Consider the following 23,994-nt stretch of genomic DNA (forward strand, 5'->3'; position numbering starts at 1 on the left):
CGGACTTGGCTACCAAAGGATTGGTGACAACAGTACAGATGTGTTGGGAGCACCAGTAACATGGGATGGCAGAGCTCTTCCACAGCGCGAATACGTGGAACGCAACACCAATCGTACGGTCGAAGCCTTGGTATCCCGTCGAATTCAGGTTCTGCACATGAATTCAATCGCTACGTATCTGTCAGTCGCAATCATCATCTGGCTTGTAGGTACTGCAGCCGTGGTCAGTTGTCTACAACGAAAATATACTAGTTCCATGATTCGCGATGTTCAGCTCATCGCTGACGTACTAGTACTCGTTGCGGGTAGTGATCGGCTCCTGCGATTAGTAGAGGAACAAGGGGTAGAACTAAAGAAAGCCAATGACGTTAAGGCCATGTTGGGATGGTTTAAGGACAGAGATGGGGAGAGGCGTTGGGGCATTGAGGTAGTTGGAGGCAGTGATGCAGTGGAGTGGGTGGACGCTCCAAAGACGAACTGGCAGGTGCAAAGTTGCTCGAAAAGACGTTGGTTCCCATGCAGGAGGGCTGAGCCATAGTGGTAGAGAGGAATGGTTTCTTTACAGCCACCTGCTAAGGGACGACGGTCATGGTGGTAGCGCTAGGTAGCTAATGGTGCTCGTTGGGAGATCGCTAATGTACTCCAAGTACGCGCTGTATTCTGCCGAATTGTCCGTCTAGTTCGCATGCGTCGCACGCCCACCTCATGCTTCTTCAGGAAAGGTAATCAGAATCCAGCAGTTGCCTTGAGGACCGATGAGTACCGTCGAAAGTGGTGTCAACAATCTACAATGTCATGGTACACTAAGCTAAGTCGGAATTTCCTTTTACTCCCATCCGAACATTCGCCCAACCTCCAGAAATCACGGACCGCGACGGGTAGAATGGCCCAACACCGCTGTTGCTGACGTATGTTAGTGCAGGGTCATATCGAGGGATGCATCTGATCGATATCGATAACGGCACATGAGAACGCTGGACTTCGTAAGTGTGGGGTGGATCCGTAGATGAGTGGGGACGAGTGACGACGTGGAGCAAAGTAACTGATTGCAGTGTTGTTCTGGAACATGAGACTACTGCACGACGCAAATTCTGGTACAAATTCTGCTGTTGATTTGTGCGCGAATCGTTCGTCGAGCGAGCTTGTTGTATGGCCGAACGGAGGATGGCGTATGTGGTTCTCCGTAAGTTCGGCTTGCACCTGACGCCCGACTGCCGTTAGTACACACATAGAGACCAACATTTTCGATAACTGAACGGCGTCCAAGGGCCGTCTTGGTGCTGCACACTGCAAGGCACCGGCACATGTTGGCGCACTAGGAGTTGCCCCATTACAAACGAGTGACGCAATGAATGTCGACTCACGGGTCGCGGAGGTCCGGGCCTGAGCGCCCAGATTTCAGAGATCTGGGTATGCGATACGAACCTTCCCCAGGTAGCATTCTCAACCGTGGCTCGAAACTGAGGTTTGTCTGCGTGGCCTGTTTTTGGCTTGTGCGCGACCTGCCGCCCATGACCGACCCGGCCGCTGTCAGTGCTGGGAACGCTGCTCGTGCGGGTGATACGTGACGCTGGAAGAGGGGGGGGATTTTCGCGGCATGAATTGATTTTGCGGACATTTGTGCTGATAACCACCGGATGGTCTGATGCATCCGCTTAATGTCCATGTTAATCAGAGCGATCTGAGTTTAGAAGGGCTTGTGCGCACGACGTGATGCGCAAGGTGATCGTGTGGCCAAAACCTATCAGGACGCAGTGTCGTCGAATAAGCATGCGACTGTGTTTCGAAATATATTCTTATCATCACGACTCGGCTTGAAACGTAGCTCACTCGATTCCTGAGACACAAAAAGAAAACAGGCTGCATCCGGCAATCTGCACAAATTGTTATTACAATAGTGCACTGAAATCACAGAGATTCGCAATGTGACGCGAATCAGCCACGCATGCATCCGAAACTAGTGAAGTTCACAAAGCAAAAGGCATCGGCGAGATGACAGCGACAGAATTTATTTCTGAGCTACAAATGAATTCAGCAAGCCAAGACGTCCTTGCATACAACCCCACGTCCATATTCAAATAAAAAGGAGTCAAAGTCCTCGACGAAGCGAATTAATGAAACAAATGGACCCCACTAGCCCGGCTGGGGAGAACTAGAACCCCAAAATGGTATCCCGTATCGTGACTTCGTGAGAAATAATGTGCGCAAGAGAACAGAGGCGAGAGCATGGAAGGTGTGGGATAGGATTGGAGATGAGAGAATCAAGCATGACAGGTGCGGATCGACAACGTAGTGTAGAAATGAATAGATTGGGCTTGCGATACTGACTACCTCTGTCATTACTCGAGTTGGATCAACTCTAATATCCTCTTCCTAATTTTTCTGGGTATATCGCGAAATTGGAGTCCTGAATTATCGGCTCGTAGATTATCGAAGAAACCAGTCCCTTGAGATCAATGCCATGTTGTACAAGCGACACGAGAAGCTTATGCGTGGAACGGCTGGTGACGGCGGGCGTGATCGTGGGCATGCCTCTTAGCGTTGACGTACTCGTAGGCGGTAACGTAGACAACCTTGGTCTTGGTGAGTCCCTGGTAAGGCTTCTCATCCTCCTTAGCGGGCGCAGGGGTGACGGCAGCAGCAGCAACCTCGATATCAATGCCGTAGGAATCTTCGTCGGAAGCGGAGGTGGATGTAGGCTTTGCGGCGGAGTACTCGGCCTGCTTGGTGGAGCTGGTTGAAGGCTCAGCAGAAGATTTGGACTCGCTAGGGGAGGATTCGTAATCGTCGGTAGGCGCCTCTCCACCACACATGTAGAAGGTCATGCTCTGGTCCAGACCACAGACCTTGGTCTGGACGTCGTCGGGAAGGACATAAGAGATCTTGTCGCACGAAGCAGCGTCATGGCAAGACAAGATGGGACAGAACGTGTTGGCAGCGGATGCGATATTGACTCCGGTCTGATCACCTGCTACCAGGTAGTAGCCGTCCTTGCGTGCTGGACAGTCCTCGCCCTCGCAGTCAACGTAGGAGACGTCGAGGTAGTTGTTGTGGTAGATCTCTTCGCCAGAAGTTTCAAGGTAATACTCCAGCTGGGTAATGTCAACACCCTTGCATTGTTCCGTCTTCGAGATCTTGATGGACACTCCAGTCTTGTCGGCAGTAGCGGGAGGGTAGTTCTCGGCGTATGTCTCGCCAGACTTCAAGGTAACCATGCCCTCTTTGGGGCAACCGTCGCCCTTGTAGACGGACCAAAGATACACATCGTAGTCGCAACGATTGACGATGCGAGCGTGGGGCTTATTTGTGTCGCAAACTTTGTTCAGAGAGACGGCGCTTCTCACGGTATCGGCAGAAGTGGTTGCGACCACGGCCGAGGCCATGGAAATGAGGGTAATGAGCTGCATTATTGGAAAGCGGGACCGGTGTGAAGTTGGACAAAAAGCTGAAGACTCGAGGAAAGCGATCGAAGGAATGTCGGCTGAACACCTGAAAGAGTGAAGTTATTCAGCGAATGAACGTGGGTGACGAAGTCTTGCTCGGGCGGTAGAAAGGGAGTTTGGGACCTGGGGGATGCGCAAGTAAATAAGATGGCTGTATCCTAGTACACGCAGCCCAGGCCCACTTGGAAGCCCGTCCGCCATGGGACTAGTCGTCGCCACGGCATGGCCTTCTCTAGGACGGGGCCAAACGTCGTGACTAGTCGGGAAGACATGCATGGAATAGCATGCTAGCCGCGAACAGATAGGTTCCGGATGAGCTGGGTAAGGGGCGGTTGAGTCGGCCAAGCACGGTGCCTGATCGTCAGGACAGTCACAGTGCCAGTTGTTGTAACTTTGACCATCTCATGTCGGGTAAAGTATGAAAGCAGAGTAAATTACGGCAGGGATGTCGCCGATCGACACTGTTGTCTTGCTGGCTTGCACTGGCTGCAAAGATTTTCGGCTAAAACGAGGCAGCTTCTTGGGCGCGTCGTACTCTGACTACAACATACGTGCGAAGCAGTTGTTTGGCTTGTTGACCAAGTTGGGCGCTCCCTTGTTACGGTGCGCAATGAGGAAGCCCTCAAGTTGGTGGTGTAAAGACCCGAGATGAGTCCGCTTGGCGAGCCTACCTATCCTCTTAGGCGATACATCTCCCGTTCGCAAAGCTTGAATAGGGGCTGTGTCCAGGCCTTGTCAATCCCTCCAGAATAGCATCATCGGCGACAAGTTGTCGGATAGCCAAATCGCAGTCAAACAGCATGCAAGGACAAGTCGTAAGACAGCTGTCATGATCTCGTTGGAATCAGTGAGATGCGCGATCCTTTGTGATGACGACCAGTCAAGGATATGTAGCAGGAGCATGCATCGACATGTGCGAGGTCCAGGTCAGTGTGCTGTCGCAATGTTGCAGAAAGCCGGTAGTTCGAACCATTGAGGAAGGGCCGCGATCCCACTTTTCATTTCCCGGTCTCGCCAACCGGAGGCCTCCCACGATAGGCGGTGCAAGATGAGATCAATACAGCCACACATAACAGCTCTCTGTTCTTTGTTGCGCTTGATTGCGCTCAATCGAAGCAAACAAAGACTGACCTTGGCTGGCTTGGAGGTGGAGAGTAGCGCTGTGAAGCGTGCGACGAATGTCCTCGCCCAACGACTGGACCGTCTCGGCGGCGCGATTCATACCTGAGTATGCAGAGCAATCTGCCAGCGAGTCGTCCATAGTTGTGCTTCGGTTGTGCACCTCGTCGAGAGGCGTTGTCATTCGCCTCATTGCACAAATCGCTTTGGCAGGGCCGCATGAGGAGAATTTTGGTGGGGCACTTTTGCTCAGCACGTGACTAACATCCACTCGTCAAAGATCTGCTCTTCTCCAGCTAACAGCTTCCCATATTTCGTATTTGTTCGACATATGGGTCTCGAACGCAACAAACAGCTGACAGTACAGCTGAAGACAATTTTCCCTCTTAGAAGAGGATGAATGTTCCTCGAGACCTCCGTCCGCAAGAAGGCATCTCCCGTGCATGCCTCCTCAATCCGATTCGCGTCGACTCGGAAGCCTCCCCAGTGCAAGTCTGACTACCCAGGTATGGTACACCACCTGAATTCGCTGCAGCTCGACTCGTGCTCTTTCGTTACTCTGCTTAGGATCTTGTGAGGGGAATTCATGGCTTGATGCTACCGATTGTACGCTGAATCCATGCAGGCAATGTCATAGTGGTTACTATGTCAAGCACGGCGTATGTCACGACGTCAGTTCAAGGTCCACAGCTGTACCATATGACTTGCGCACAAACAACTCGGCACACGTGGAGCTAAAGGCCTTAGGCTAGAGCAGAAGCGTGTCTTGCCCGAATACGCGATGAGTAACGTTCCACGACCACCCGAGCTGTGGTACGACATCACGGCCGTCAACTGCTGTCCAGTACTCAAAGGCGCGACAGGTTAAAGCCAGACGCAGCCGGATCCCAGATGCCACTACTGTGTACCTCACCAAGCTATGAGCATAAGCCCTTTCCGACATCAAGTTTCCCCACGTTTGGATAAAACCCGGTCGTGTCAATGGAAATACTCTTTGGGATGTCCGGATTAAGCTCCCGTTAGTTCGCTAGGAGTTGGTCAATATGCAAAGTATCCTGGCTCTTGAGAACACGGATACACCAGCTATATGTGATACTGGATATACTAACAGACCATCCAGGGAGCAATACCTGTCTCGGATTCTGAACATTTTACTCCCTAGCGGCCGCTATTCGGCGCACCATATGTTGGTCGCTCTCGTTCACACTCAAGCTCGAGTTGACACCGTCGAAATGCAGTAACGGCCGACCGCTGTATCCGCTCCCACTCAAGGATACAAGCAACGACGCCCTCATGTGCTATGCGACCTCATCAATCGGGCTGCCAACCTGCTTTCGAATCAGCTCCAACCACGCCAACCAGAAACCATTAGATGTCAGACACGACCGCAGCAAACATGCAGTCGTATCCTTTGCCGTATTGCGTATTGTTCAGCGTCGGCTGAGAGCCTGTTTGCGAGATATGGTCCTGAGAGATAAGCTTCGTTACCATTCAAGAAGATTTTGGGCCGATGCTCGGCACAAAGATCACATACTCTCTTCAGAGGTTATGTTCAAGCAAAGAGCCTAGCTCTTACTAAACCGTTGCAAACGAGCGGATGCGTTTTCATGTCACAGATATCACGCCGCTCTGCAGGTAGCTGAAAAAAGCTGCATGCTTACTCGTCCAGACGCAGTAGGTGTCGCTCTTGCCCTGTTGCGGGTAATGGTTATGCCGCTCGCCGGTATATTTCACATTATTTTGCAGCCGTTATCAAGGCGACCGGATACATGCGGGCCAGTTGCAGCCAGGATTCACCTTCGGCACAGTCCAGTTCTCCTTTGTTATCTGGATCCTTATCAAGTCATTGCATCTCCACGGAAGAGACGAACCGATCAGAAATATACCAACGCTAGCCTAGGATCGTAGTGTTTGACACGTCTGTCACTGTACGATAGTCGACGTCGACGCTACGAGACCTGGATGCATCTGAATGCGATGCCCTAGCAGAATTGTGGTTCATGTTCCGGACTCTCTACCGTTCGGGAGAGGTTGATCGCCATAGTGGCGCTCCGCAATTCTTGCGCTTATTATACGGCGTACGTCCTTAGTTTAGTCTCTCACGCATCACTTTTCCGTCTGCAAAACACTGCATAGCAACCCAGCCGCGCGGTTTGAGGAATTGCTTGGCGCGTCGAACGGTGAACCATATGCGAAAGACGTTTTTCACAAGTACCTAAGTGGGTGGAACGGCTGTGAACAAAGGCGAGTGCACTAGTGCTCTCAACTACAGTCTCCAATGGAGAAGTAGGTTGGGCCGCAACGGTCGGCACTCAGAGATGCCGCACTTTGAAAGACCATACTAGCATACTACAGGTGCACTCGAAGCGCATGGTCGAGGCAGTGATCGCCGCGAAGAAAATCCTACGAGAGCAATGCACGCATACAATTCTTGCATGACATGTATGGAGTCGAACTTGGTAAGCCTGGACGTCATCCTCAATCGACCTTGGACGTACCCAGGTAGCCATGACAGTCGGAGACCAATTCTAGTATCACCCAGTTGGCCATCATCGATACACACCAATAGTCATAAGTTTGCTCATGCGAGGACATTCCATTCCATTCCTTTGGTATCATATACGCGCCCGTCTTTCGCAGTCGCGTGTCACATCGCAGTGCTCCACTCAATCCGCAGCGGCACTAAATAATAATGCAAGGTTCGGGTAAGTGTTTACGAGAACATACAGCTACTTGCAGTGTACAACGGCGCCTCTAAGCTAGTGAGGTCATGGAGGCCATGACGCCAATCTTCAACATCTAACATGACCAGCTTGTCTACACGCTCCTTCCCGAGGCCATCTACGTCTCCTTTGAGACTATGAAGATCAGATTACTCAGGGCGGCGAGAAAGCTGAAGTATCACCGAGGGTTGAATGTCTAGATGGCAAGACCATGGACCAGCACTGGCGCAATAACCAAATCAAGGTTGCTGGCGCCACAGAAACAAGCAGCCGTGCATATCAATTCCCAACAGAGTACTGCTTTGATGGAGCGGCTCGCGCGGAACGCAAGTAATGGCTCGACGTAGGAATTGAAAAAAAAACACTTGCTACTAAACGGGATAGATAGGAAGTAAAGTAGTATTGCATCGAATCCCGTAAAACTTTAACCCGCACCATTGCCGTGCCACGCACGCGCATGATCGCCTCGTGCATGATGTAGCTGCATGCGACCAACTTCATATGCATCCAACATACGCAGTTTGTAGCCATTTTGCATACCTTGCTTTCCATGTGCGTCCGGATGCAAATAAGATTATCGCTCATGGAAATCAAGACCCGTTTCCACAATTGGAACGGCCGGGAAAGTTCAAGGATGGGTGGAACGGTCACGGCCCGGGATCGGTACCTGGGGTAAGCTTGACATGTGGGAGGCCTAGGTTGTGACATGGTTATACGTGGTGATGAGGCTCTCCTACACAGCTTCATACTTTGCTTCCTGATCGGTGAATTCGTGCATCGGTTGTATGCAATGCCAAGTGCCAAGTGTCTCAATGAGAAGCCATGTAGACTTTTAAGGTTCGGAAATTTTGGCCCGTGATGAGAATTACAGGTCTAGAACTTGGATGTCGACATTATCGCTTCTGGTAGACGCTATGCTTTTAACGACGGCTTGCGCTGTCTCGGTGGGTCAGATAGGCGGACAACGTCTGTAGGATGCGGTTTCACCGGTGGCAGCATCTACCCACGCGTGGCAAGAAACGGCAGAGAAAGGGGCGAGGGGGAGGGGGGTTGTAAGGTTTCCGCGACTGTCGAACTTGATAACCAAGTACGGAAGGTTGCGGTGAAAGCATGTCATATCTGCCGAATTAAATGTAAGCCGCCACAACCGCCAGCCAACGAGATATCTGCGATCTGAGTCATGCCGCTAGTCCTCGGCATACCGACAGCGGCTTGTATCTGACTTCGGCAACGTGGTCCAGTGGGGTTGAGGAGAGTATCATCGGTGTACAGCTTTGTCATCGGCTCATGCCGTGTCGTGTGTGTTTTCAGCCGAATATTGTCCCGTGTCGGGGCAAACCGTCAACATGGGTCACTGTGTACCATGTGAGAAGCTCGTTCGTTCGCGGGGAATGGGACATCACAATGTTTCTAGCACGAAGCAAAGCGCTTGGTTTTGATTGACGGATATTTGAGCTCGATCAATGCGTAAGCTTTCTACGGATCGTGCTCTACAGCCAGGCCATTGCCAGGAACAATGAGCGGTGTGACTCCAGAAGGAAAGAGAAACAAAATTTGAAGGCTGCAATAACGCTGCGTGTGTACAGGAATATGGTTCATCGGATACAAAACATGAGCTTTCCTTAGCTCTGCCACGAACACCGGGTCTATACATCCACAAGGACAGCTCGGGTTGAACTGAGTCTGCTGGTCTCTTGTACCTCTACCAAGCGCCAAACTCCGAAAGGACAGGGAAACCAAAAAAGCTTTTGCGTCTGCAAGCATACGCAGGATCATTAAGAATCTGGAGTGATTGGCGCAGCACATGCGCTGGTCTTCGGTGCAGACAGGCGTTTCTTGTTTCCACATGTGCTGACTTCAATTATGAATATACCAACGCCGCGGAGGTCGGGTATTAACGGGGTATATGTCGACCAACGTGGCCAATGGGCGCGCTATGGTGCGTACGAAAGGCGAAGCGCTCTATGCTTTCTTTCCGTTGATGGCCTTGAGCTCGACATCACTGTCATAGCGTTAGCATCCAATGAACAGCTAGTGATATGTGCGTCGTATAGATGAACGGCACCAGCTAGTAACCAAGGGGAGAGGTGTCGCAAGCGTACTGCAGTGTCTCCAACAACAAACGAGACGGGATTGAGTACTTACAAGATCAATTTGGCATTCGCGGGGATATGTCCGGGAAACCCACTGTTTTCCACATAGTCAGCACTTGCATTCTATCATGTTACCAGGTCATCGAAGTTCAAGAATCAAGGGTCGCCATAGGCTGCAGACACTCGTGTCGTACAAGGTTGGCGGTTGCGGCGGCATGTGTGTCGACGAGTGTGAGAAGTTCGGTGAAGGATGGCTCAAAGGATTTTCGGAACGTCGTGAGCCGTGCTGGTCCTTGTCTCCATGTGGCTGCCGTGTCCATAGTGGCGTGTGTATTCCGGTAGCATCCTGCCTTGCTAATTCCCGTCCCGGTCACAGGCTGTATGAAACGGAAATCGGACTTACCGAGGACCATATGCATAATCACTGTATCGCACGTATCGTTAGCACAGTGCACTGGCATGAGAAGACGTGTTGGTTGGGCCATTACTTACGGAGTTATGATCAGAGTTGCCTTTTCTCCCAACGTCATGGGTGATGCTTCTGCGGAGCCTAGTATGCCCTCGTCCCACCCTATGCATGAGTGTCAGTCGACACGTCGATCTAGACTCCTAGAGTGCATATGCACCAGGTACGAAGCAGGACCTCGGGATGGTTCGGGCAGCAAGAACATACCTTTGATAACTCGGCCTGCGCCGATGGGAGTAATCAGGTCACCCCGACCTATGGAAGTATCGAATCTGAGATATGGTCACTAAGACGTTCAAAGCAAAACCTCTGCCGGCTTGCTTACTTTCCACCTTTGTGGTCTGGAGCATCATCGTCGAATAGCCATCCTGGACTGCCGTTAGATATTGATATCGGGTGGATCGCCAGTCTTACCAGTGTACTCCATAGAGACTTCATCGTGTTTCTTGGGGTAGTCTATACCGTTGCCCGGCTTGATAACGAGCTTTTCTACGCCCATACTGCAAGAGTCGATCATGGATAGCGTTAAGGTAGAGGGTTTCTTTTCGGTCGGGGAGAGGAGTTGTGAAGCTCAAAGTGGACGATGTATAGAATTTGTAGGGTATACACTTTGTTTGGTACTGATTGAAGAGCTGGGACGTCTGTTAGAAGTCGTGAATATGTGGAGATGGAAGAGTAGGTCGGGAAGCGGGTGGACCCCAGGTTTTAATAGTGGTGCCGATATGTGAACCGAAGAGCAGGACGGTCCGTAGATGCCTCTGAGCTGAGCTTAGACTTACCTGGCTTTTGCTTCGACCAAAAGCACACCAGGGGGGGTTTCCGCGAAGCAGTGCAACAGACTGGCCTGCTCGGATGCATCAAGCATACTTTTTAGCTCCTTCGCATATGCGGCATGTCCCACATCTTTGGCTTCGAGGCAATTGCGGGCTACGTATGGTACGACCCACAGCCGTCAGAACGCGACCGTCTCTCGGGGAATCCTGCCCGAAGCTCAGGCCGTTTTGAGTGTCAGAAGTAAGGATGGTCTAGCCCTTTCCAACCGCTCTTCATCTGCGACATCCCAGCTGACACGCGATCGGGGGCTCCACAAGTGACATTGGTGGAGGTTGTACCCGTACTAATCTTTCCCGCGACTACCGAGCGGCCTGCCAAGTTGGACACCAACCGACGTTTGTTTTGTGACGACACGGGTTTAGTCGCATACGGCGACGGCTTCATTCCCAGTTTGACACGGGCACGAAAGATGGGAAACCTTGCGTGTGAAATTGCACACTGATAGGGGCAGTGAGAGAGACTATGGTTAAGCTCGCGAAGTGCGGTGACTGTCACTACGATGAAATGTGCGCACGGTGCTGGCGCTAGAACCTTAATCCCTTCCAAGAAGCCGGAAGGCGCAAATAAGCCGGTCATGGTCCCTATCTCGTCAGCGGTCGCACGACGGAAGCAAAAAAGAAAAGCGCCTCTGACGCTGGCAAAAACTCGGTCTCGTCGAATCGGACACGACTGCTGCAGTGACTATGCGAAGACTTTGGTTCGCCAGTACACGAGGACCTGCATAATTGGCAGTTATCAGGTCTGTGCTCGGCGCAAGAGAACCTCATCGCAAAAAACTCTCCTCGAACTCCGAGGAAGCAAGTGGCGGTCATACAGATTTGCGAATCGAGAGAAAGTATGGACAGGGGTGACGTGCAGGCGAGGGAACGCAGGACCGTTCTCAGAAAAGTAAAATGTTCATTCAACCCTGGCAGATGCGCCTCCGCGGTTTCGAAACCCTCATGCTCTTGTATAGCTCAATTGTTCCTCCAATCTACTTTACGGCGAGAAATCACACTTTCCATGCGTGAACTGTAGACCCCTTCTTCTTTGCTCGTCAAAAAGCCTCTAACCCATGTGCAAGACGCGGGCCCAGGAACTTAGCTATGTTTCTGCTTTCGAGTCCATTATGGTTTGCCAATCAGAGGCGTAGCGGGAGCACAGCCGGCCGCCGTACGGTGCTAGGCCCACCCGGAGAACAACCGTCTTGCAGCGGTTCGTCAAGAGAGCCAAATGCAGGATTGCTGGTTATCGTGCTTCTCGCGGCAAACGAATAAATATTTTGGACCAGGGTAAGAGAGAGAGCAAGTAGTGTGGGGCTACAGAGTGTAAATCCGATGGCCATTACACGTGGTCTTTTTGACCGTGCTTCAGCCATGCCTTCTCAGACCATCACTGATCAGCTAACTTACGATTGAAGACGATCGCGAGCCCTGTGCGCTGAGCCGGGAGCCCAACAGCGTGGTCTGGGAGCATTGCACGCTTGACATTGGCTAGTTTGGATGCGCTTGCAGAGCCAACTGAGTCGTGGAGAAGCTCCACACATCTGGAGTGCAGCATCGTCATAGCAGAGCATGTAGCCCCAGTTGAACTAGTGATATCGACAAACACCGACTGCACATTACCATACCAGGGCATGATTTCGCTTCGAGAAAATATCCGAAAGGCAATGCCCGCTGCATGTACACTCGTACCAACGGTTGACAAAACCTCCTTCGTAGTGTGGCTCCGGTATTGTGACCCGAAACCTTGAGCAAGGAGGGTTTCAGTAGCGCCTCCAACTACCGAAGGGTTACCCATGGCGCAGAACGACATCAGCCTAGGTTCGCCCAAAATAGTGATTGCGCCAGGTCGGTTACAGCAATACTAGAGAAGCCCGCATTGGGGAAGCGGCTGTCTTTGCGCACACCGGCCCGGTCAGCATAATGTATCCGGTCTATCCCTGCCTTGTGTATGAAAGCCAATAGCCGCGCATAGTTTGTACCTATCTGGTCGATTCCATGACTGTCGTCAGACATGACGAAACCCCCTCCCATGCGCAAGAACATCTATGACATATCTTAGTAAGGTCAAACGCCGAGCTCGGGCGCATGGCGGTGTGACTGACCTGACATATGGGCAAGCACGGATACGGCTCGGCCAAACCTTTTCGCAACCCGGACGAGTTCAATTCGAGAAGAGCGCCATAAGAGGCTACGTAATCCAGGTTGCGTTGTATCTTGTCCCAAACACCAGGCATGCCCTGGAAATCGGCGTCGCGATGATCGCTAAGTAGGCGAATAAGATCAAAATGCCCGACCACTGGCGGCTGGAGCTCCTGGAGCATCTCGTACTGAGAGTCGAAGTAGTCTTCAAAGAGGCGCTCGTCCGTCCCGCCTGCCTTGGCTCGAGCTTGTTCGTACATGGCGCGGTCGTAGTCGATTGGTATCGTGTGCGTGTGGTGGACAGAGCCCATGAAGAAATCAAACGTGTACTTGTCGAGGATGCTGCGGATGAGCTGCAGCGTAGATGGGCGGATGTACTCGGTCTCGAAGCCGATGAGTATCTGGATTTGGTCCGAGTACGCGTCTCGCAGTCGATGGGCTTCGACAATAAAGTCATCGAATAGCTTCGCAAGACTTTGCGCAGTGTGAGAGTCGGCTTCTCCAGGATAGAAGTCTTCGAGCGGCCTGGGAATATGCTCCGTCAAGGAGAAAGTCTGGAAGCGTTTGGCTATTGCCGCCTGGACGACTTCCTCGAGCGTGTTCTGCGCATGTCCACAGAACTGACCCGAATGGCTGTGGTGAGAGTAAGGCATCTTTCCGTGATCACTACACGTTCAATGCCTCGCAGCGTGTAGCTATGTAGCGCTTTGTTGTAGACGGGTGTCAAAGCTAGCTAAAATGTGTAGCGGGGTACCTTTAGAGGAAAACTCCCGCTCTACCAGTAAAGCCGCTGGACTGTGAGCCGCGCGAGGACAGGAACGTACGTATGTGCCCAAGTACAACAGACGTATTTGGAAAGACATCCGCCAAGCTGTCAGGCGTACCTCGCATTCTTTCCAATAACTTTTGTCGAAAACGCCGGACGAATGATGTAATCCGTGAACCTCGGCTCAGAAAGGCATAGTCTACCACTTTCACTCTGGACCAACCGTAAAGTACACCACGGAGTCACGTCAATTTCAGTGTCCAAAATCAATTTCAATTTTCAAATCATCTACACAAACTCCAACATAGCCAGCCCTCAACTACCCATGGCATCTTCAGCCTCCCCCACAATCTACTTTGGCTACGGTTCAAATCTCTGGCTCCACCAAATGACGACGCGCTGCCCAACGTCAACGTACCTAGGCGTCGCCCGCCTACGAAACTACCGCTGGATAATCAATGACCGCGGCTACGCCAACGTCGTCGAAGTAACCGACGACAACCGGAACACATCTACCTCTCCCCACGACAACGTAGTCTTTGGTCTAGTCTATTCGCTCGAAGCAGAAGACGAAAAAAGACTAGACAAGAACGAAGGCGTGCCCGTGGCTTACACAAAAGAGATGCTAGAATGTGACTTCTGGTCGTCCAACACAGAGCACAAAGTTGATACGAGCAAACGTCCAAAAAAGAAGGAGGACATGCTAGTTTACATTGATAGGAAGCGTGTCACGCCGGACAAGCCGCGAGCGGAGTATATTTACAGGATGAACCAGGGCATTGCCGATGCTGTGAAGCTGGGTGTGCCAGAAGACTATGTGAAAGACGTGATGAGAAAGTACATTCCGGCTCAAGAAGACGACGAGGGAAAAGAGGGCGAAAGGGAGAAGATGGCCGAGTTTGCTCGGGGGCAGGCGGCAGAGTTCAGAGATGAGAGTGGAGTGTTTCAATAACATGTTGATACGACAGTCACGGTGTGCTGACATGTAGCGTCACAGGAGTGGAATGGCTGAACAAACAAGAGATTGACTAAGCTAGTAAACTAGATGCCGTGCGAGTGTGAAGTAAACCACCACCAACAACGTTGGTAGACGACACTGCGATGTGACCAAAATTGAGCTAGTGTTTGTCTCGAATCTTTCCTTCGGCTTGGCCGCGTTGGTCAGAGGCCTTTTACAACTCCTCACGAGCCCTGCGGTAGCTGGCCTATGAGTACGATAGATTAGCCGGGTCCGGTGAAGACATGCTAGTAATCCGACGACTGATGTCTACGCACCTCCTGTTCGACCTGCAGCTGCTCGACGACGGGTGCTAGCTCCGACAGAATCTCGTATGCCTTCTTGTGGTACTCGAGCTGGGCGGCGATGAGTTCGGCGAGGTTGCGGAGAGGCTCGGGGGTGTCGAGGACCTGTGGGTTGTGGTTAGTGTTTGGGTGCCAGTACATCAGGGCTGGAGGCTATGGTCGTACATTCTTCATGACACCAACGGCCTCCTCCGTCTGGCCAACAAACTCATCTTCAGCCTGCTCAATCTTGGCCCTCGCCTCTTCACTGATGTCGTCTTCCATTCCTGTCTTTGGAGCCTGACCGGGCAGAGTGAAAGCGGGGCCCTTTGCGGTGGCCTTGGTCGCATCCAGACTCAACCTCGCGTTCTCGACTGCCTTGCGGGCACGTGTAGCAAACTGGATGTTTGTGTTGAGCGTGGTGCTCCAGCCGGCCAGGAAGCGGCTCTGGATCTGGGCGTCCTGGGCCAGCCGGGCCTCGCCGACCTTCTCGCTGGCAATGGCGTACTTCTCGAGGGCCGTGGCGAGGGGGTCTTCACTGGAGCTGGTCTGCTCCGAGGTGAGCATGTGCGACGAGTTGAGGGCGGCGCGGGCGATGGCATGGTTGAACGTCTTGGGCTGGGGCTTTGCCGAGGGCGGAGCCGTCAGGGCAGCCTGGGCTTCGGCGGGCGATGTGGCGCTCGAGAGGAGGCTGACCTTCTCCGAGACGGTGCGGCCGAGGTCGTTGAAGGACTCGCGGATGTTGGCTGGGTAGTCGTAGGCTTCGTTTGCGTATTGTGAGCTAGGCAGTCAGACCAAGTGCTCGCACATTGGGGGAGGAGCCGGCGTACGTGACCTGCAGCATCGTCGTGTGCACCTTCTTCAGCGCGTCCACACGCTTCTCGAGCTCGATGTAGTCCGGGGGGAGTTGAGTCTGCAGAGGCCCGTATCAGTGCTGCCCAAGGGTTGCTGCCAGCGGGAAGTCACACCTTGTCCTCGACATTGCCAACCTGCTCCTTGACATATTGCTGCGTCCTGGCGGCCCACGGCGTAAAGGAAGCGCTGCAGAAGCCTTGTCAGCACATCTCCCACCTCGTACCCGACCGTCGCGCAGCTCGCGGGTCGACACTGCGGGAAAAAGCATACGAGATGTTCTTTCCGAACGCTGAGATCTTTCCGAGGTTCTCCATGGCGGATAAGAATGTGTGTCACGTGTCTCAGGGCCCTGTTTGTGTCTTCTGGCGGGGCGTCGTCGTTGTTATTGGTGTGGTTGTTGTTGTGTTCGTCGTCGTGGTTGACGTGCTCTTGCGACTTTCATGTGTCTCCGCTGCCCGCTGCTGTCAGGGCCACCCGTCATCCCTGTACACTAGGCTGCTTCAGGCCATCTCCAACGCTCTCCACTTGCGCCGCAGCGGAATTAGGCATGCCCCAACTTCACTCAGAAACACCCTGATAACATGCATGGCTTGTACGGCTATCATATGCACAGCTATCGTATGCCATCTTATTGAACTTATCTTTTGCATGTCGCATGTGAACCACCATGCGCTGCAGTGACAGCGTGCTCACCTAGCAGTCCGCATGATAACTTGGTCCCCTCCTCCATCACGACTAAACCTTCCCTCCATATGCATCACGTCCGCCTCTGCTACTCCGTGCTTCCGTCCATAACGTAGCAAACACCCAATCTGCATGCGACGTTGAAACTAACATGCGGCCCAGCAACACCGACAAACGTTACACCACATGACATTCCCTGTCCGTCGCTCTATTCTTCCTCTTTGGTCTTGACCTGCCTTGGCGTCTAGACACGCAAATCTCATGCTGTACATGGCGGCCGTGGTACCAAAAGGCAAGCCAGGCCATATCGGTGGAACAACGTAACACACGACGCCTCTCCAAGGGCCACCTCGGCTGTGGATCGTGGCAAGACAGGGCTGATAGAGCGTTTCAGATAAGAAAATGCTCTCTACTGTCATACGCACAGCCGTGGTTTGAGGAACGTGGGCGTATGCGCTGCGCTGCCGACGTGGCATTGCGCATCATGGACACCAGTCCGCATGTCCTATGCAAACGTCTTGAATAACTCAGTATCTCTTGCGCGCCAGGAGTCTTATTGCACAACATATTGTTGCTGTGACCCCGGCGGATAAGCCTCTGCACTTGACGACTTGCGGTCGCTTCCATACCCCGATGACTGCCAGTCCGGGGAACCATATGTTGAGCCGAAGCCATCGGCACTCGTTACCGTCATGTTATCAGATGGCGGTGAGTCCGAGATGGTCAGGGAGCTGAAAATCCCTCGCATCTCTCGTAGGTCGTCCGAAACTTGGTCTTTAGGCGCTTGTGTGCGGTCTTTGATGAAGTCTTTGATGGATCGGATTATCGGCGGACAGCCCTCGTCGTTGGGGAGCCACCAGTCGGACGGACCAAGGCCCATGGATTCGAGCATGCGGTTTCGAAGAACGTCAGAATAAATATACCTGTTACTCATGTTAGTACGTGTTTAGAAAAAGTCTTCTTTTCGACAGCGTGTGCCTACAACAGAACGCTCTAGTCGCCCGTTGTTGCACAAGAAAAAGATACCACATACCCTGCTGATTCAATCTTTGCAAACGTCCGTCGAAGCCATTGCACAGTCTTCTGGTCCTTCGGCAGGAACAAAGTCGCAATCGCGAAACTGACCTGTGCCTCGAGTAGTGCGCCTGGGGGCGCATCCGGATACGCACACATAGCCTCAAAGACCTGCACCGCCTTGAAGGCTTCTTTTGTAACTTCTGGATCAAGAGGCACCTTCAAGGCCATGGACGACGAGATGGTGAACATGAACTGGATGCCCCACAAATCCAGCTGCAGGTAGTTTGACGTCCACAGCGGACCACCCCATATGACATCCGGCTCGTAGGGGTTAACAAAGTCTTCCGGCGCTGGCTCTCCGGGGATATCATGGACTTTGTAACTAGGATCCGTCAACGTGGGGCCTAGGTTTTTTCGGAGTGACTCCACCCTCTCCTTTAGGACCGGTAGCTGTGTCATGAAATCCTGAGGTTTGACAAGCCCTTTGGCAGTTCTCGCAAACAGGTCATTCGAGTCTTTCGCTACCAGTCGCGAGTACGCAAAGCGCTCTTCGTAAAGCATTCCAATGTCATCCGGCTGGTCACGAACTTTCTTAACGTAGCATTCGTGTACCGCCTCGTACCACTCGCGACCAAGCACTGCTTCACCGCCAGACTGGAAGCCAACAAACAGGTCGAATCGAATGTACCAAAGAAGTACCTTGCAAAGAAAATCGGACTTGACAATCGTCTCTGGCGTATACAGGCGAGTGAGCATTTCATTAGCAGCTTTTTGGTGGCCCATAAGATTGACCCAGTCGCCGAGCATCTCCTGAAACCGGTGTCAGCACAAAGAAATTCGTCCTCTGCAAGGCTCTATACCTCGATACTCGCAAGTTGTAATATGGTCAAAAATGTTGCGAGCCCCTGCCTCTTGTTCTTCGTGATGGCTATCCTGAGGCGCGAAACAGATTCATTGTAGAATTGGAGGAAGGTGGACATGCGACCATCAGGCTGCGCAAGTGTGTGGAAGTACGCTGCATAGCCAGCTACAGCGTACTTCAGAGGCTCAAACTTGGTCGCCCAACTCAAGAAGTCGCCTTTGAGGAAGCCGTGCGTATCGCGTTTCAGAGAGTAATGATGTACGCTCATGTGGTTCCGGAAGTAGTTCAAGTAAAACTGAAGGTCTCGCGCCATAGCCGAAGGACCCTTGGCCGTTTGCGCACTGCCTTTCCGAGACATGGGTGGTCTTACCGTGGGTGGTATCGACGATGCTTCAGTGGATGGCGACGTACTTTGATCGAGGAAAGAGCCTGGTGTATGTGAAGAATCGCGAGCGTCTTGACTCTTCGACATGTCGTCATCGTCATCATCATACTCAATGTAGTCGTCCTCTTCGTCTTCGTCCATGATCGCAGGAAGACGCTCCTTGTCCTCTCCTTCATGGGCCTCGGGCGACGACTGATCCCCAGCGGTTGCAGACTTGCCCGACTTTGACCCGCTGCGGGTCGATTTTTGACTAGACTGTGAGTCTGGGTAGATGCACTCGCGACTCCCCTTGCGACACCCTAGCAAAACACGTCAGACTATACAGTTCTTGGATGTGTGTGTGTGTGTGTGTGAAAGCAAGGGCGGATACTCACGTTCGCACACAGGATGGTTTTCGTCGCACTGTTACCTATCAGTCAAGTCTCTATTCCACGAGGCAGAGTGCGCATACCTTGACTCTTCGTTGCCTGCACGTGAAACATCCGCTCCGTGTTCTGCGATGCTTCACCGTTTCGCCAGGCGCTGGCCTTCTTCGTGCGCGGCCATTAGCACCATGCGCTGAACCCATGGGGCCAGATACATCCTCATACTGGTCAACATAGTTTGGTTGACCAATGTTCTCGTATTGCACAAACGGTCCAGGAACACCGGGTTGAAACGGATTGTCCGGCAAGCTGGGTGCATAGGAGCCATGTGAGATTATAGTTGGTGGGGCATGTTGAATGTTGGAATTAGGGATCGCGTTGGGGTCGAGGTTGTAGTACTGAGGCGGAACGGTGTGCCCTGGAGGAGGATAGTATCCAGACATGCCTAGGATGTTTGGGGATGATAGAAAATTGATGGAGTGTGTAGGTTGTTTGTATTGGTAGATGTTGGTGAGCCGTGGACGGTAAAGCTTGCCGTAAAAGGATCAACGTCATCCAGTTGCAAGGGTCCGAGGTCGATCGCCGTGTCCACGGGTGTGACAATGGCTCGGGCGCCAGGTACGGGATTTTGGAGGGATATACTTGTAGAAGCACGCTTGCAGGATCGAAGCCGTGATTTAGTTCAATGCACGCTGATTTGGGCGCGCGGGTGTTGGCCCCAGCTAGCACCAGGACCAAGCGGCCTCGAATAAGTATGCGACTGACCAGAGTCTTGTCCACAAAGGAGCAAGCCGGTCCCCTGCACCACAATTGCGGATGATGGAAGCATGTGCAGTGCCAGTCTGAGACTGAAACTGGGCAACGTCGAGGAAGAGAGAGCACAGCAGCCGCAGGCAGAGGTTGTGTGAGAGTCAGTCAGCCCGTGACAAGAGGCTTGTGTCTAGTTCGGACAAAGAAGCAATGTCCAATGCCAGGAATGGATAGTCTCAATTTTTATCAAACGTCTGCATTTTAAAGCCGGGGTGCAGTGAAGGGGAAAAAGCAAGCCGCACGCCGCTGAGTTGTCTCTCAGGCCGCTGTGCTATGGCCGTGCACCTAAACGCTTCCGCCCTCCGCGCAGCCATGGATTAGCTCCGTGCAGGACGCCCTCTGCGATCCCAGGTTTGATCGCTCCTGATCACCGTGCGAACTGGTCCACTCACCAGCATCCACATGGAATGAATTCTGGGGAGAATCCAAGGGGGTCTGTTCGGAACAGTCGCCCCAAAAATGCCGTACAGGTCCATATTTTGACACATCCTCGCCGTTGATCCCGCCTGTCAACTACTCTTAGGCGTGCTGTCACGGCGACTATAACCTTCAGTCAGCTACGGACTCGAGGCAGGTCGTGGATCGCCTTTGCATTAGACGGACCCAGCCTAACAGGAGGCAAGCACAAAATTAGGACATGATGTGCACCGGCCCCGATTTCACCAAAGGTGGTGAGGCATGTGGGGCGTTTAGAGAAGACATGGGGCTAGGTCAATCGTCAGCGAATGGGGCCTGAATGTGAAGCTGCTCTGGAAGCGGCTTCCAGAGTTAGTGCACACACTCGTATGCGCTACACACCGAATGCCCTTACTCGAGACTACCTGAGGGTGTCGTTGAGTATAGGGCAGGGCCGGTATATCCATGAACTTTGCCGCAAACTCCACTCTCCTGAAGTGGGGAGTGCTCCGATGCAATGCAGTGCGGTTGCCCTGTGGCAGCCTTTGGACTTTCAAGCCTCATCAAAAGGTGCCTGTTGGGGTAGAATATCAATCTGATATTTCATCTCACAAACGCGGCTAGCGAGGGCGGCCACAAATTAGCCCGCCGTGAAGCGCCACCGGCTCCTTCGCACTGAGTCGACAAGGCCGTTGACGGGAGAATAAAGCCTGCTTCGAGAAGATGGCGGCCCTGCCTGCTAACCACTATCAGCAGCATCGAGCTCAGCCCGGGGTCCCTGTCCCGTGACAATGGTAGCTCTTGGATGCCTGCGTCTCCCAGGGCACGGAGGCGCCACGGCAGTCTGCACGCTGGGCGATGCTGCTGGCATACCGCGGGAAGATTGGCGCGCAAATGCAGAGCTAGGTGGCCTGATGAGGATCGTCTCATCTGCCCTCTGTCGCCCAGCACCGAAAGGCGGGCAGCGGGCACTTTTGGGGGAAAGTGGTATGGAAAACGCGTTTCCTCTACTCTCAGACTGGTTCCCTTGCAGGCACGATGAGGTAACTGTCTCTGTGTCGTGCCATGCACGAGTGACCAACAGGAGACGTCTGCCGGGCCTGTGCGCAGCAACTGCAGACTTTTGACCAAGGCGGGGCAGGATTTGATATCGTCATGGGCGCTGACAGTCAGTAAGTGAGACCTTGGGAGAGGTTGATGTCGTGTTCTGCCCTATACCAGCATTGGTAGATGGCGGATACTCTAATGGCGAATCCGGCTGCAGCTGACTGGTGGACCTTGAGTGAGCGAAAGAGCGGGACGCGACCGTGCAGTCGCTGTGCGTCATGCGAGCGGCGGGCCTTTTGGGTGGATCTCTGGATGATTGACACCACATCTCATTTGCCTCGCAGCTGAAAGAGGCCCATAGGCTGACGGGTCTAGATATGCCGTGCGACGTCCGGCGGAACCTTTGGGGGGTCCATTGTCGCAGGCGTTGTCGCAGCTCCAGAGCTGCCTGAGGCATGCCAATCGTGGACTGCGTGTGCCGGTGGCTTGCGTCCTGCATGCCGCGAATGATGGGCTGGATGTAACGGCAGAAGTTGAGGTAGGGTGTGGGGTGGCCGCCGAGCATTTTTGCCGTCGTGGAAGGAAGAGCAGGCCCAGATTGGACGACTCGTCGCACAAGGGCGCGTGAGTTGGAGATGCCCCATTCCGCGGCAGAGGACCCACGTGTAGCTGGCAGGGTTGTGCGCATTTCCAAACAGACGACCCAGAGAATCGGCATGGAACAAGAGCTGACTTCCAAATGCTCCGTGGTCTCCCGAGGACGTCTGTCTCCTCCAGAGTGTGTCTCGTGAGCGTTACGCTTTCTGGCACGTTGCTGACAGCCTCCCCGTGAGTCTTCTTCTGTCCATGAAGGTTCAACTACTGCTGGCACTGAGTAAGCCTAGAGAAAAAAAAACTGGAGTCTTCTGCCAGATGCATCATGTGCGACTGCAGTCCATCCCTGCGAGATCCTACAGTGTCATGTTTCTCGCATCAACGTCATTACTGCCTGCCTTCCTGCCATAAACACTACCGATCGTCTCCACTTGTATCTATCATGCGAATCAGCCGTCGAGTCGTCTCAGGTGGCACGTCGAGACCCAGACTACCCAAACTAGGCATAATCCTATATGGTACGTAGTCATGGAGGTTTCCAAGGCCGTGAGACTGTTTGAGCTATCATAGTGCCTTTCCTATTGACCGAGAAACGTCGTTCCTTCCTGAAACAGCAATCTCATCTCCGAGCTGTTCGGTGGACCATGGATCCTGGGCATGCAGCTGCTCGGGGTTTGGCCATCGGTGCCTGTTCTCCGGGACACCAAGCTGTAATCATCAGCACTCGGCGACCAGATAACCTGCTTGCAGCCACTTGGGAAACAATCTAGACACGACAATCACGCAACGGTCCGCCCTTCGTATTGACCGCTGGAGCGAGCGCTGCCGGGATCATCGAAGAGTGTACCCCGACACAACGCGACTGCACAACTCGGATCCGATAGTCGATAGTGGTCTTGAATCATTATCAAACACCATCTTGGATGATCCTTCTGCACAACAAGCCCTTATGACCTTGTCTACCTATAGGGCAAGGTATATTTCTTTACCGTATACGAGCCGCAGGAACTGGGCGAGTTGTTCAAATGTCCCGATATCAGGAACGTGAAATTGAAACGTGTTGACATATGGCAACCGTCGTGAAATGGACGTCCACCTGATGTGTATACATACATACATCCCATAGTCGACAATATGCAGGGTCTACAACCTCTGCCGCAGCCACCCAGGCCGCGCAATCACGAAACCAGGCACACGTCCGTCCGCATTCCAAATTCCAGCGCGGACAACGCATGTACGATCAGCAGCGACGCTCCCCGTCCCGAAAGCAGGCGCACGCCATTTCGGTTTGCGTACCCTCCCTCCCTCCCTTCTTCAAACCCAGTCTCCACACCACTGCCTATATCAAGCTATATCAAGCTAGGCTGTTCGACTCTCGTCACATAACTCCTTCCAAAGCTCCGCGGAAGCAGCGACAAGGAGATGATCACCGCTCTATGCCCTTTCCAGGCAATGCCGGACGCCTTTTATCGTGGATTTGGCGGCTGGCTGTGGAAATGGGTGTAAGTCATCATCAAAAGGTGTGTGCACTGATATACATATGCGCTGACCTCCTTCCGGCCAACTTCACCCACATCGTATGATTACTACGGTTGTGGCGGCCGCCCGCCCACTCCGGCTACCACTACTTCCTGCCACACAGTTCCCGCTCAGCACCACACGTTCCAGAACGAAACACTCGTCCTGTGCTTCTTCGCCGTTTATCGTAAACGTTCCGTCGTATACGCCCATCCATCCGTACGACCGTGGGGCGAGACGATTCGGTCATTTAGCTTTACTAGGACCGAATATTGGCCCGGCACGACGCGTTCCGTAACGTCTGGGCGACTCGTCGCATCCAGGCGGTTGGTGGGCATGTATATCACCTCGACTAATACACCAAGGTACGGGATGCATGACACGATGCAGACTTATGTGAATGGTTATGCATCCATATGTGCATTCCTTATAATCGCAACTCGGAGAAGTAATGTGCCGAAACAAGACCTTTGGTCATTATTGCTGCTTGCCCGGCTGTCTTGAGCACGAGCATAGCGGTTTGTCATGTCTGCCTGAAGTAGCTTCCAAGGCGAGATCACTTCCCCCTCCCATCTCATTCTACCGCATATACAGTGAGAGATTCGTAGCAAGT

The 23,994-nt window shown here is 52.9% G+C and overlaps 6 protein-coding genes across 6 annotated transcripts; 1 reads left to right on the forward strand and 5 right to left on the reverse strand.

Annotated features, from left to right (window-relative positions):
• Positions 1-1,999: 1,999 nt before the first annotated feature.
• ACET3X_000983 (uncharacterized protein) lies at positions 2,000-3,566 on the reverse strand. Its single transcript, XM_069448339.1, has one exon. It carries the CDS (start codon positions 3,405-3,407, stop codon positions 2,487-2,489), a length of 921 nt encoding a protein of 306 aa, XP_069311225.1. The 5' UTR covers positions 3,408-3,566; the 3' UTR covers positions 2,000-2,486.
• Positions 3,567-8,745: 5,179 nt separating this feature from the next.
• Positions 8,746-10,361, reverse strand: ACET3X_000984 (uncharacterized protein; the record flags this gene model as incomplete). Its single annotated transcript, XM_069448340.1, has 7 exons — positions 8,746-9,287; positions 9,431-9,472; positions 9,782-9,802; positions 9,871-9,949; positions 10,052-10,116; positions 10,170-10,212; positions 10,259-10,361. The coding sequence occupies 7 exons, from the start codon at positions 10,359-10,361 to the stop codon at positions 9,248-9,250; spliced, it is 393 nt and encodes a 130-aa protein (XP_069311226.1). The 3' UTR covers positions 8,746-9,247.
• Positions 10,362-12,471: 2,110 nt separating this feature from the next.
• Positions 12,472-13,454, reverse strand: ACET3X_000985 (uncharacterized protein; the record flags this gene model as incomplete). The annotated part of the gene is made up of 2 exons (XM_069448341.1): positions 12,472-12,705; positions 12,765-13,454. 2 exons carry the CDS (start codon positions 13,452-13,454, stop codon positions 12,472-12,474), a joined length of 924 nt encoding a protein of 307 aa, XP_069311227.1.
• Positions 13,455-13,892: 438 nt separating this feature from the next.
• ACET3X_000986 (uncharacterized protein) lies at positions 13,893-14,519 on the forward strand (the record flags this gene model as incomplete). Its single annotated transcript, XM_069448342.1, has 1 exon — positions 13,893-14,519. The coding sequence occupies one exon, from the start codon at positions 13,893-13,895 to the stop codon at positions 14,517-14,519; it is 627 nt and encodes a 208-aa protein (XP_069311228.1).
• Positions 14,520-14,739: 220 nt separating this feature from the next.
• Positions 14,740-16,017, reverse strand: ACET3X_000987 (uncharacterized protein; the record flags this gene model as incomplete). Its single annotated transcript, XM_069448343.1, has 6 exons — positions 14,740-14,772; positions 14,843-14,974; positions 15,035-15,629; positions 15,679-15,761; positions 15,817-15,889; positions 15,974-16,017. The coding sequence occupies 6 exons, from the start codon at positions 16,015-16,017 to the stop codon at positions 14,740-14,742; spliced, it is 960 nt and encodes a 319-aa protein (XP_069311229.1).
• Positions 16,018-16,940: 923 nt separating this feature from the next.
• Positions 16,941-19,459, reverse strand: ACET3X_000988 (uncharacterized protein; the record flags this gene model as incomplete). The annotated part of the gene is made up of 5 exons (XM_069448344.1): positions 16,941-17,310; positions 17,421-18,214; positions 18,265-18,950; positions 19,026-19,053; positions 19,103-19,459. 5 exons carry the CDS (start codon positions 19,457-19,459, stop codon positions 16,941-16,943), a joined length of 2,235 nt encoding a protein of 744 aa, XP_069311230.1.
• Positions 19,460-23,994: the final 4,535 nt, after the last annotated feature.

This window comes from Alternaria dauci, chromosome 1, assembly GCF_042100115.1.
Source record: "Alternaria dauci strain A2016 chromosome 1, whole genome shotgun sequence".
Taxonomy (NCBI): Eukaryota; Fungi; Ascomycota; class Dothideomycetes; order Pleosporales; family Pleosporaceae; genus Alternaria; species Alternaria dauci.